General features: G+C 41.4%; 1 protein-coding gene across 1 annotated transcript in view; it reads right to left on the bottom strand.

Annotated features, from left to right (window-relative positions):
- The window catches only part of lars2 (leucyl-tRNA synthetase 2, mitochondrial), a 42,004-nt gene extending 33,952 nt beyond the window's left edge, over positions 1-8,052 (bottom strand). Inside the window, exons 1-3 of the mRNA XM_077527740.1 lie at positions 7,897-8,052; positions 4,823-5,035; positions 3,224-3,355 (exon numbers count right to left, since the gene is read on the bottom strand). Of these exons, the coding sequence (XP_077383866.1) occupies positions 3,224-3,355; positions 4,823-5,035 (345 nt within the window). The 5' untranslated portion in view covers positions 7,897-8,052. The remainder of the gene's footprint in view (positions 1-3,223; positions 3,356-4,822; positions 5,036-7,896) is intronic.
- Positions 8,053-13,490: the final 5,438 nt, after the last annotated feature.

Here is a 13,490-nt window from a genome sequence, read left to right as displayed (position 1 = left end):
AAGACTTGTCCCACTTTTCGCAGGTGCATTCCAAATCCACCATCATGAAGACATGAGCGACAAGGAGGTAGCGGAGAGATGGACGGGGGAAAAGCGGAGGTTGATTTAATGACACAATCTGTCGACTGTCGCGTGGAGCACGTTGGCGCCGGTGTGACAAAGAAATTGGACTCGTTAATTCTGTGGCAAGAAGAGAAAAAAAAAAAAAAAAAAGTAGAGCTTGGTCCCAATCAAAATAGTGGGTTGGACAACTTCTTTTCAAGGAATACAAGTGAACTGAAAAGAATTCAATTGAGCAGTGCAGTAACATTTCGGAATACTTACTATTTAACCAGAATTTTAGCAACACAAATTTGTCATCTTGTTGCGAATGCATCGCTGAATTCAAAAGGTAGTTTCTCTGGTTGGCACCATGTAATGATGTACATGACTTAAGAAGAAGAAAGAAACCGTGAAGAACAAATCTGACATCGAGCACTGCATGCTGAGCTGTAAATAAAGCGAATAAAAAATAAAAGACTGATTCTTGAGAACACGACACTGACCAAGCCAGGATGTGCGACGCAAGCCCAGACAGCGATCGACCTTCGCTCATTGTGAAACTCTTTGCGGTGATCGACGGCTTTCACCGGTTGTGGTAGCTCAACAGAGCTAGATGCTAAATGCTAATGGACGCACTTTCTGTCACATCAATGATCAACAAGCTAATATCTTGTTGAGGTTTTTTTTTCCCTCTCCATGATATCCACAAACCTCTAACACGGAAACATGTTGCCAGTACAAGCTTCGACATCCCCATAGGAGCACAGACTGGCGTGTCATACCTGAAAGTAGGGATGCACGATAATGCTATTTTCAACCGATACCGATAAAACAATAATTTAGAGGTGCCGATGTCAATAACCGATAAGCCAATAATTGTTTGCAAAATTAATTTGTATACAAATATGCTTTCAAGTGCTACTACAAGTCTAACAAATACATTGAAACATTGTATAAACCTTGCACAATGTTTCATTGTATGTAAAGCATCATGAAGCTGAATTTTATTGATATGAGCCACAAACACAACAGATGGACCAACGTTGCATGTCTATAATTATTGATGGATTTCTTTATTATCTGGTTTATCTGTATGAAATCAAATTGCCGATAATTATCGGCAGATTTCTCTATTATCTGGTTTATCTATTGGACGCCAAAATGGTCGATAAGTGCCGATAATTATCGGCCACCGATATTATCGTGCATCACTACCTGAAAGTAAAGCCACTTGGTTTCCAGAATGCATTAATGACGTTATGGCATTTGTTTTAATTTGAAACCATACAAAACAACCGAATACTAAATTGCTATTACGCCAAGAGTAAGGAAAGCTACAAAACTTACAACACAACTCGATTGATTTGTTTTAATTGTACGTTTGACAGCCAGACGCTTTTACTTTTGTACCACTAGTTGCGTCAGCCTTCAGGTGAGTCAAGTGTAAATGTGCACTTCTTGTCATCATTAGAAATTGGTTAACGATGAGACTGCTGACAAGCAAGCGTTCCTCCTGAGTAAAAAAATAGCCGACACGCCGCGCACACAGGAACTGCTCCCCACAAAGCTGGAAATAGCAACAGCGCGTGACCATCTACTGTGTGTACCTTCATTAATTAACCGGGGTTAGACAATGTCTGCATTCAGTAGAATCGGGTTCACTTTTCTGACAGATGCTGAGAGAACGTAGGCTTGTGTGCAGGAGGTAGTTTGACACTCATATGAAAACTTAGAACTGTTTAGGGTCAATCCAGAAGCCAGAAGGGTTTTGTTTTTTTGTTTTTTTTTACAGGTGACAGCACGTAATCTAAAATCCAGCAGGGAAAGACATCCAAGGGGCTTGTTATGCACCATGGGAGGCAAAACGGGGGATGTGGTGGTTGCGCGGGGGACCGAACGAAGGTTGTCATCAAGATGTCGGGGATGCAGCGACGCTTTCATCAACGATCTCCACTTCGGTCATTGACTGCCGCACTGCATGGAGTCAATAAGCCACCAGGGTGCTCAAGAACATCAAGATTTTACTTTTACCTTAACGACACCTAGTACTGAGAATGAGATCATCCATGTTGAAGTATAAGCACAACTTTTAGTCAGAAATCGGAAGATCTTTAGAAAACAGGAAACATCAATAACGCTTGCAATTACAATGTGCACACAACCTAATAATTGGCTCCTTTGCTTGTTATTGGCTTCTTCATTGTACAGTGGATACAAAAAGTCTAACCATGCAAGGCTTTTATTATATGGGGGAAAAAAAAAAAAAAAAAACTCAATTCAAACTCAATTGGAAACAACAACAACAACAACAGGAAAATAGTTTTGAGCGGGGAAGTAAAAATAAACAACTGAGATCATGTGATTGCACAAGTGTGCACACCCTCTTATAAGTCTGGATGTGTGTTCATACTACAACCACCATTCAAACTCATATCACACCATAAAATTGCCCTTTCATTAATCCCAAAGAAAGTTGAAGCTTTTCCTGATATTTTTGTAGTCACATGATCTTATAGTAGCTGCAGATTATATGAACAGTTCTAAATTCCAGCCAGTCTTAGCACAAAATATTTAGTTTTGTGATAGAAAGCACAAAAATGTCGGGAAATGCTTGGTTAAACTTTAGTAGTGGGGGAAAATAAATAAAAAATAACATTTTCTCTGTGCCCTGACAGTATAACGACCTATGAAAAATCATCCACCTGTGGCCCAATTTCATGCGAAAAACTAACTGTCCAATATGATTGAGACTGAAAAAAAAATCTTGTACTAGTTAGTGTAGAAACTGGAGATATAGCGTTAAACTGTTTTCACCATTTCAGTTTTCCTGATTTTTTTTTAGTGTGTCTAAAACAGGGTCCAATGACGCACAAAAAAAAAAAAAGAACTTGAATGCCTCCTTTCACATCAGTGGTTATCTGCCGCAATTTGTGACGTGCTCAGCTATTATAATTACGGCCCATTTCTACCAGTATCGTGTACAGTTGGCTACCAATGTCTGTAAATATGACATTTTTAATTATGTTGTACAGGTAATGTCACATTAACGACGTAAAAACATTTGAAATAATTTATCTGGGTCTAGTTATTTTTTTAATCACAACAAGCTGGCATTTGAACAGTGGTGTGCGTTTTTGTTTTTGTGGTCATGGTTTGGATATCAGGAAAACAGCTCACAAACCTGATAACCTCTCATTCTCTGAAAGTGGCCAAGGACATCGCTGATGGTGTAAACTCGCACGTGGCCCATGTGCAATCGTCCAGATGGGTATGGGAACATGGAGAGAACATAGAACTTCTCCCGGTTCTGATCCTAGAATGAAAAAGGCAGCCAGAGTCACGACTATTGTAGGAAGATGAGAATTTGAGTCTGTTGTAAATCATGCTGTATATAACAAGACTATAACACTGGCTAACTTTTTCCAAAGGGGCATTAACGTGTTGCGTAAGGACGAAAAGAAACAATAAGTCATCACATGCACAGAAAGATCAATGACTTGTGTATTTCTGTATGAGGCTCCAACGCGCTCTGATTGTCGCGTCACAAGCGATCCCGAGCTATCGCAGCATTGAATGGATGGTTTACAGTCGCAACACTGTTACCGTGGCAACTGGGCAAGGGGCAGATACATCAAGCTATACGTGATTACAGGAAACCTGAGCCATGAATTTTTCAATAAATTAATTAGGAGCAGAGCTGTCACGAGCGCACTTCATCACTGTGCCCTGCACCATCAGATTAATAGGATGTGTAATCAGCCAGAGACGTTGAGTAATAGCGGAGCATCATTTGGGTGGATGACTAATTATTGCCTAATCAAGTCATTTAAAGAAAACCTTTTACAACATTGAAATGTATATTTTCGGGTTTTCAACACTTTGTAGTACAACAGCAACTACAAATGAACAATGGTTTTGTTTTTGTTTTTTAATTAATACAATTTTTTTTTACTTCATGAACAGAATTTACATGAATGTGTACATTTTCCTCAACTTAATTTGCTTTTTTAAGTTCACTTTTAAGGGGTTTTGCATTTGACTATTTCATAGATACACATAACCATGGAACAGGTCAAGCTAATGAGTGTGATCATTTCGTGCTCTATTGACTAAGACTTCAGTTACAGTGATCAATATTACAGCACTGATCACAAATAGACTTTAGATTATGGCTGGATGATATGAACAGCTCCGATTTTTTTTTTTTTTTTTTTTTTTTCTTCTTCCCCAAATCAGGTTTTTGGTTTTAATTTATTTATCTACCTTCGCTTATAGGAAAAAAAAAGCAACAACAAAAAACCAAGACAAATCCAACTTATGTGATTTTTTTTTTTTTAATTGATCATTGAGCAACTTGCACCAGTTTTCAAATGTTTTTTTTGTTTTTTTTTCATCTTATGAACAATTGGCCTCATTTCTTGACATAATGGAAAATTCATTCAACTCATGAGAAGTCTTTCGTAGCAGGAATTCAATTTTCTACGCATTTATTTGAAAAATGGTCACAAGTCGGCCTGCAAAAGTCAAGCTGGAAACAGACTAGACTTTGTAAACTAGCAACAATCCATTTTCAGCTATATTGTTAGTTCAAGCAGTGCACATCAGCAGGGATACACTTTGAACGATGGAAGACACACAAAAAAATATCATCCTGACAAATAAAACAAAACAAAAACAAAAATCAATAAAATGAATTATTTTCCCAGCCCCAATTTACATGATGTCCCAGTCTTCTTTTCATACTTAACACAACCACACTCAAGTATGGGAAGCGTGATACCTTCTCTAGTGATTCCTTGCGCCACTGTTCCATAATCCGCGGGTGCCACCATTGCTCCACTCTGCATCGGGTCTCTGCCCGATAATCCTTCTCCCACACGCCGGTCTCACTGAACAGCGTGCGGATAGCCGGGGACAGCTGACGCTGGGCAAGCTTCAGGAAAAGAGTCCTGATTTGGCCGTCAGGACACACAAGCATCCGTCTCCGTAACATCTTCATGATTCGGTCACAAAAAAAACAAAAAAACAAAGACGGATGCTGTAAATGGCAATTGTCGTGTCAAAGAGACAGTTTTTGATTCATTTAATGAACTTAACCTAAAAAACACTCTCATTATGTTTGTAAAGGTACTTGAGGTTGGCAGAATGTTTTTTTTTTTGTATTATTTTTTAATGTGATGTAGGGCTGCACACTTAATCTTAATCTAACCGACTTCGAGGTTTGACCAAGTGCAATAACCTAATCGCTAGGGGTGTGAATTGCCTAGTACCTGACGATTCGATTCGTATCACGATTCACAGGTCACGATTCGATTCGATACCGATTAATCCCGATACGAATGGTCACGATTCGATACCGATTAATCCCGATACGAATTTATAAGTCGATTGTTGCGATTTTTTTTCATTCATATTTAGAAAATACTAATCAGTAAGCTTGTAGAGTGTAAGATTTATATGAAAATGTATTATTTATTTATCTGAAATTTCAGTCTTATAGAGGTTGTAATCTGTTTCATGTTTGAACAGCATTAAAATAAAAATATTAAGGCTTAATGTGCCGTTCATATAACATTCTTCCATGCTCAAGGTGTGAATCCTAAAAAAAAAAAATAAAAAAAAAAATAAAAAAAAAAAAAAAAAAAAAAAAAAAAAAAAATCGATTTTTTTTTAATTGAATCGATTCGAGAATCGCGCGATGTAGTATCGCGATATATCGCCGAATCGATTTTTTTTTAACACCCCTACTAATCGCAAAACAGTGCTGTTTTAGATAGTTTTTCTTTTTTTCCCCCTTTGGTGTTTGCGTGATAGCTGTATTCGCCTTCATCTGCTTTCCTCTCACTAGCTTTTGCTAGCTTCTCATGCTAGCTGCGACAGCAAGTTTTTACCTGCCACTCTTGCTCGCCACTCCCGCTGCTCTTCTCGCCGAGGTTGCTCGGTCACTCCTCACTCCAAATATTAATTGGTAGTAATATTCGAGGTAGGCTTGTGAATTGTGGTCTCTCTGAGGCACCATAGTGCGCATGCTTCAAAATTGTGGTATTCTGTTAGCTCTAAATTCTACACAATGTCTCTTTATCGAGACCGAGCGTATGCCACATTCCGACAGTTAGGACAATAAAGACACAGTGCAGTCAAGTGTCTTGCGTGATATTCTAGATTCTAGAATATCACGCAAGACACTTGACTGCACTGTGTCTTCTTCTAGAATCTAGAAGAATGTATTTCTCGTTAGCACACAGTTGAACATAGTAATCACGGCTAGCGTAAATCCGACTCGCCAAAGATAGCGACGAGCCCATTTATCCAGTCAAGGTACATCATGACAACATCCTTTTTTTCTATTGGGTTGTTTTGGTGATAAAAGTATTTCGGTGTGAAACCAAAACAATGCTCTTTTAGGCCAGCAGCTGTGATTTTGACATTTAGACTGGCCTGAGTGTTCATTTGCTATTGGACCACCATTAATGTCGAACCCTGCTCTGTGAAAGGCAATCGCTGATTTGTTGTACTCAAATAATAATTATGTCCATTCTTGATAGTTAAAAAAAAAAAAAACATTCTCATGGTAACCAAAGGACGTCTGCTATTGTGATCAGACCAAACTATTATTAATGCCACGATGTTGCCCTGGAACTTCATTTGATCATCTCCACAAGCGGACATGAGGCTGAGATGAAAATGTGAATGAGGTCCATAATCGCTATTCGCTAATATTTGGAAGTCATGCAGTATTCTATGAAAAGCTCCAATTTGAATACACGATTACTTGAAGTACTGATATGAAGCAGATGAAAGCTTCGGGGAAAGTGACTCCCATCTCTAATAAAAGCGAGAAAGAAAAAAAAACTGATTAAAAGATAGCATGCAAACTATAAATGGGAGCTGGATTTAGCAGAGCAGCCTAACAGATTAACAAACTAAGCCGTGTGACAATTTCACACGTGCGATGTCCTTGCTAACTGGCTTGTGGGGAACGTGTCCTTCAAGAACCACTGCAGCATGTCAGCAGCCAAGGCAGGATGAGAGTAAATCGAATAGAATGTGTTTCGATTGTCACCACTGGGCTCAACAATCACCGAAAAAATAATGTTGGACTATTACTGACTACAAACCCAAGTACAGTATATGGTTTCCTTTTGTTGATGATGTGTCCATATGTTTTATGTTCCATATTCCTATTGTTTTTGTTTTGGTTGTTGTTTGTTTTTGTAAAAAGAAAAAATAATAATAATAACAAAATAAAAATAAATAACACATTCACAAGGTTGAAGGTAATTTACAGTAAATGGGCAATGGTTGCATGCCGTGTACTTCTTCAAGTATAAGAATGATGTAGGAGTCAACGTAGGGGGGTTAAAAATCTGGGAAGAACTTTAATTGTGTAGAATTGCGGAAGTTTTTACTGATTGAAACCGGGAATTGAGAACAGTGTTAAATACACCACTAACACCAGCAAGAGAGTTGCAGGCTAACAGGGGGCGCTTTGTGCATCATAAAAACTGAATTCCAGTTCGTGTTTTGCTACAAGTTGATTTATTAATATCCCTACCTGGCTTAATGGCAAACACGCAACAGAAACATTTCATTAACATGATCATAAATTCTGTGTGTTGCTGACTCCGAAACAACTCTGATGCGGTCCAGTTTTAGACAAGTGCAAGAAACAACCACAATCATCTGCATATTTCGAAATCAATGATTCTCTTTCAGGCTGCCTATTCCGCTATTAATCACCTAGTTAACGTTATTGTCCAGCAATTCTAAGAGTTACTATTGCTTTCTTCGCGCGCACTCGCGTCACTCTTGCGTCTTTCAAAAGTCAATTAGAGGAAACGGAGTGCCTTTTACCTTATTTGTTTGATATCCGCGTTGTTGGCTGTATCATTGTTAAAAAATCCATAGTGAAAATCTGATGTGCAGCCTTAAAGATAGCTGTCAATGACCTGTTTTCACAGCGCACGACTGCACCATGAGCGCCGCCATCTTGTTTTGAAAAAAACTTTATTGAGATGTACAACGCCACCGCAGTCTGAAACGTCAGATAACTACAAAGCGTTAAAAAAAAAAAAAGAAAAAAAAAGTATGTACTGTCATGTTCTTCTAGCACAGGTAATGGTCTTAAAAACAGAATACAATATTGGGGAAACAAACTATCATATCTATTCTAAGATGGAAAAAAATTAAGCAGTGTCTTTTTGTTCATTTCTCTGTGTAAAGTTGTAAAATTGTCACGCCGCCACCAGGCGTGGCGGCTCATGCTTTTATTTTTGTGTCTGTTTCCCGTTTTACTCTGAAATCCTAACTCTCCTCTCACCCCAGGTCACTTGCCCTTCCTGCCGCTCACTCATTACCGGTCCCCGCCCATGATTATCACCACCTGCCACCAATCAACCCACACAATAAAAGCCACCTGCATTCTCCCCTCCGTTGCCGAAGTGTCACCGTCAGTGCATGGAAGCGTCCACAGTCCTTATGTCCTCGTTCATGTTGCCTAGCGTTGTTGCCTTGTTTTTGTGCCTTTTCCTCCCTTTTGGAGCGCCTTTAGTTACCCCTTTTGCCTTGTGCCCTTTTTCCTCCCTAGCGGAGCGCTTTCTGTTGTCCCCAGTACCTTTTGCCTGTTTTTTCCTCCCTAGTGGAGCGCTTTTTGTTCTCCACTTTTTCCCCTCCCTGTTCTCCTCTCAGTTTGAGAGGAGACCACTGTTGGCCGGAAATAAACCTGCTGCCTTGGTGGCCTACCTTACGCCTGCGTCTGAGTCCTACTTGACCCCGCCTTGTCAGTTCGTGGTGGAGGTGGACGCCTCGAGTATTGGTATTGGGGCAGTCCTGTCCCAGCGTTGTCAAGAGGACGGCAAGACACATCCCTGCGCTTTCCTCTCACGAAAATTATCAAAAGCGGAACGCAACTACTCGGTCGGTGATCGGGAGCTCCTAGCTGTGAAGGTGGCTCTCGAAGAATGGAGACACTGGCTGGAAGGCGCCGAACTCCCCTTCGTGATTTGGACCGACCACCGAAATCTGGAATACTTACGCCAGGCCAAAAGACTCAACCCTCGACAGGCCAGATGGTCTTTGTTTTTTAACCGCTTCGTTTTCTCTCTGACCTACAGACCCGGCAGTAAGAACATCAAGGCTGACGCTTTATCAAGAATTCACGAGTCCGAACCACTGGAAGCCGAGCCGGAGACCATTCTGCCCCGGGACTGCATAGTCGGGGCCATGAGGTGGCAAATTGAGGACGACGTCAAAGAGGCACTACGGAACGTCACTCCCCCCACGTCATGCCCACCACGCCGACTCTTTGTGCCTGAGGAACTGAGGGCCCAGGTAATACACTGGGCCCATACTTCACGATTATTTTGCCACCCTGGAGTTCGCAGGACCGTGTATGCTGTCGCCCGGAGATTCTGGTGGCCGGCAATGGAGACCACAATCAAGGACTACGTAGCTGCTTGTCCTACCTGTGCCCGCAACAAGACGTCAAACCAGTCCCGGATGGGTCTACTCCAGCCACTACCAATTCCATCCAGACCATGGGCGGAAATTTCAGTGGATTTTGTGACCGGACTACCACCATCCCATGGTAAAACCACAATCCTCACAGTCGTCGACAGATTCTCTAAGATGGTTCGTTTCATCCCATTAACCAAGCTCCCATCCGCCAAGACCACAGCCGACATCATGATCCACCACATATTCAGGTTTTATGGTTTCCCCTTACACATCGTTTCCGACCGTGGACCACAGTTCGTCTCCCGATTTTGGACTCAATTTTGCAAAGCCCTAGGTGCCAAAGCCAACCTGACTTCTGGGTACCATCCTGAGGCCAATGGGCAGGCAGAACGGCTGAACCAGCAGCTCGAAACCGGTCTCCGATGCCTCGTCTCCCAGAACCCAACAACCTGGAGCAGGTATCTAGTATGGGTCGAGCTCGCGCACAACTCTTTGCCCACATCTGCCACAGGTCTCACCCCGTTCAAGTGTGTCCATGGCTACGATCCCCCATTCTTCGCCGAACTGGAAGAGGAGGTAACGGTCCCCTCGGTCAAAGCCATGATCCGTCGGTGCCACAAGGTCTGGTCGGCGGCCCGGACGGCGCTTCAACGCCAGGGAGACCGGGTAAAGAGGGCCGCCGACCGGAAGAGGAGACCGGCTCCAGAATACCGTCCAGGCCAGCGAGTTTGGCTATCAGCCAAACACCTCAGGCTCAAGGTACCATGTCCAAAGTTGGCCCCGCGATTTGTGGGGCCTTTTCCAGTAACCAAGTCCATAGGACCTGCCGCCGTTCGACTCCGTCTGCCACGATCCCTCAGAGTTCATCCTACATTCCACGTCAGCCAAGTCAAGCCTGTTCATGAAAGCACACTGGTGCCCTCCGAACCCGACCCACCCCCCCCGGAGATGATTGAAGGCGGCCCCGTTTACAAGGTTAGAAAACTTTTGGATGTTCGTAATCGGGGCCGCGGAAGACAATACCTGGTGGACTGGGAGGGATACGGCCCGGAGGAAAGGCAATGGGTCCCCTCCCGGTTCATCGTGGATCCCTTGTTAATTGATGAATTTTATGAAGATCACCCTGACATTCCTGGGCCGTCAAGAGCCGGCCGTTGAGGGGGGGGTACTGTCACGCCGCCACCAGGCGTGGCGGCTCATGCTTTTATTTTTGTGTCTGTTTCCCGTTTTACTCTGAAATCCTAACTCTCCTCTCACCCCAGGTCACTTGCCCTTCCTGCCGCTCACTCATTACCGGTCCCCGCCCATGATTATCACCACCTGCCACCAATCAACCCACACAATAAAAGCCACCTGCATTCTCCCCTCCGTTGCCGAAGTGTCACCGTCAGTGCATGGAAGCGTCCACAGTCCTTATGTCCTCGTTCATGTTGCCTAGCGTTGTTGCCTTGTTTTTGTGCCTTTTCCTCCCTTTTGGAGCGCCTTTAGTTACCCCTTTTGCCTTGTGCCCTTTTTCCTCCCTAGCGGAGCGCTTTCTGTTGTCCCCAGTACCTTTTGCCTGTTTTTTCCTCCCTAGTGGAGCGCTTTTTGTTCTCCACTTTTTCCCCTCCCTGTTCTCCTCTCAGTTTGAGAGGAGACCACTGTTGGCCGGAAATAAACCTGCTGCCTTGGTGGCCTACCTTACGCCTGCGTCTGAGTCCTACTTGACCCCGCCTTGTCAAAAATATGCATTAAAAAAAAGTAGTCTCAAGGATGTCTTTGATTGCAATGCGAATTATTATTATTTATTAATATTATTTCGTTTCTTTCATCTTTTATTTGTTTTTACATATTGTTACTTTGTGTTTTTGTTATTGTAATATTGGGAAAGAGAAATGTGTTAAAAAACTGGATTGACTTAATAAAATAATAATAATAATAATAATAATAATAATATATTTGGTCATAATAAAAAGATAATAGACTTAAAACTAATAGTATTATATTTATATTATTCACCGAAACATCTCCCAAAAAATAAACAACAAAAAGTAAGCAAAATGAATTACATGTAGCACTAACAAGGTAGAAACTCTCCTTAATCAATTCTGGTTCATTAAAATACATGCAAAAGATACGAATTTATTTTTTATTAGCTTTTTGTTTATTAATTTATTAAAGGGCCAATGAAACCAACGAATATACACAAATATCTTACCGTTCCAAATAAATACACAAGATTATAACCAGGAGCAATTTCCATCTTCTGTTCTGTTTGGTTCCGTGCCTAAAATGTTAAGAAAATATTTTTGGAATCAAGGCAAAAAAAAAATAAAAAATAAGATTGGTTCAAGTGAAGAATTATTGTTTACATCAACATGAAATAATCAGGTCATACGAAGTCACTCAATGTAGTTTCTGTGAAGTCAAATATTTTAGACGTGATATCTGGACATCTTTTTTATAGTTTGAATGACCTCCTCCTGTTGTAAGGCCGTCCTGCAACATTTACAAATGTCTGTGCACTCCTGTCAATTTCTATTTAAATGACCAAATATGTCTCGAGGTATAATTCAATACAGATCATGAAACATGACTGAAATAACCAGTAAGTGCTTTCTCGGGAGGGATCACAGAAAGGAGGGATTCCTTATGAGGGGAACATTTCTTTGATGCCAGAGCGGCGAGATTGTTGACTGAGATCACCTCCACTCTCGCTGCTCCTCATCACTGCGAGGTTCAATCTTTGATCTTAAAATGCCGAAAGACGTAACGAAGGAGTCAACCGCTCCGAGACGATTCGAGGGACAGCAAAAGTGTGACAGCGGTCGCCTGACGTCTGGAAGATAAACGCGAAGCATCGCTGAGGCCCTGCGGTCATACATCAGAGGCAAGCGGGCACTTTGGCTTCAGGCGGAGCCGAGTGTGGATGATGTGGAAGAGTGAAGGGGAAATCGCTTTCCACCACAAGCGGAAATGTCAACTTTCCACACTGAGCTGTGCCAGGTGGCCTTCAAGATCAATAAATCTGATTCCTTCTTCCTCATTTGATCATGATCTGATTGAGAACTGTGAAAATATGCTTTTCGGTTCTTGAAATCAGCAAAATACAGAAAAGAAATAACAGACTAATTTGTCGACAGACATTTAAACGACATCCTCATCTACTCCATTTTTTCACCCTCTTCAATAATGGCCACAGGAACCAAATCCGGCCCACCACATCCTATTATTTGTATGCAGAGGTGAGCATTCCGTCAACATTGACGGAAGGTCCATCAAACCATCAATGACGTATATTATAGGTCTTAATAATTTCATTTATAGTTTCTTTTCCCTTTCAAAATATGACTTTGGCTATTATTTTAAAGGCGAATCCATTAGCGAGTGTCCTCTCTTGTATATTTAAGTATCCAAGCAACTGTCTACTACCTTGGCAACAATACCTCAATCACAAAAACACAATCGAATCAAATTCCGGACCGATATATTTACAGTATGAGCATATTGAGTTGAGTTGAGTTGCATCTAATTATGTGGCCCACCAGTAGTACTGAAAATTTAGAGTCATTTAAGTTGCCCGTCCGCGGTTTAGATTAGCAAAAATAAAACTTTCATATAATTTTTGGGCCAATTAAGTGAAAAATACTCCACTTTTCCGTGTTTGGAAATCACTGCTATTAACTTTTACTTTTTTTTTTTTTTTTTTACTTGTTCAATAACCCTTGATGAATTATAATTGCTGTCTTAATGTGTTTTTAATCCAAACAAAAGTTTTAAGATGGGGGAATGAGGAAAAATGACAACAACAAAAAATGTCGGGACAGGTGGCAGCTTGTCTGTGCTGGCAAGTTTGATGCAGCAAATCTGCAGAGCAACAAAAACTCACTAAAAACAACAAGGCATGGACTGACTTCTGAGAAAATTCTCTTCCTATTTCAACGGTCCATCCTTGTCTCAGTGTTCCACTTCTTTTCATTTTTCTCTAATGAGCAGCCCAAAATAATTCCACA

This window comes from Festucalex cinctus, chromosome 7 (assembly GCF_051991245.1).
Source record: "Festucalex cinctus isolate MCC-2025b chromosome 7, RoL_Fcin_1.0, whole genome shotgun sequence".
NCBI classification, from domain to species: Eukaryota; Metazoa; Chordata; class Actinopteri; order Syngnathiformes; family Syngnathidae; genus Festucalex; species Festucalex cinctus.
The sequence above is the reverse complement of the archived record's forward strand: the minus strand, read 5'-3'. Positions and strand labels throughout refer to the sequence as shown.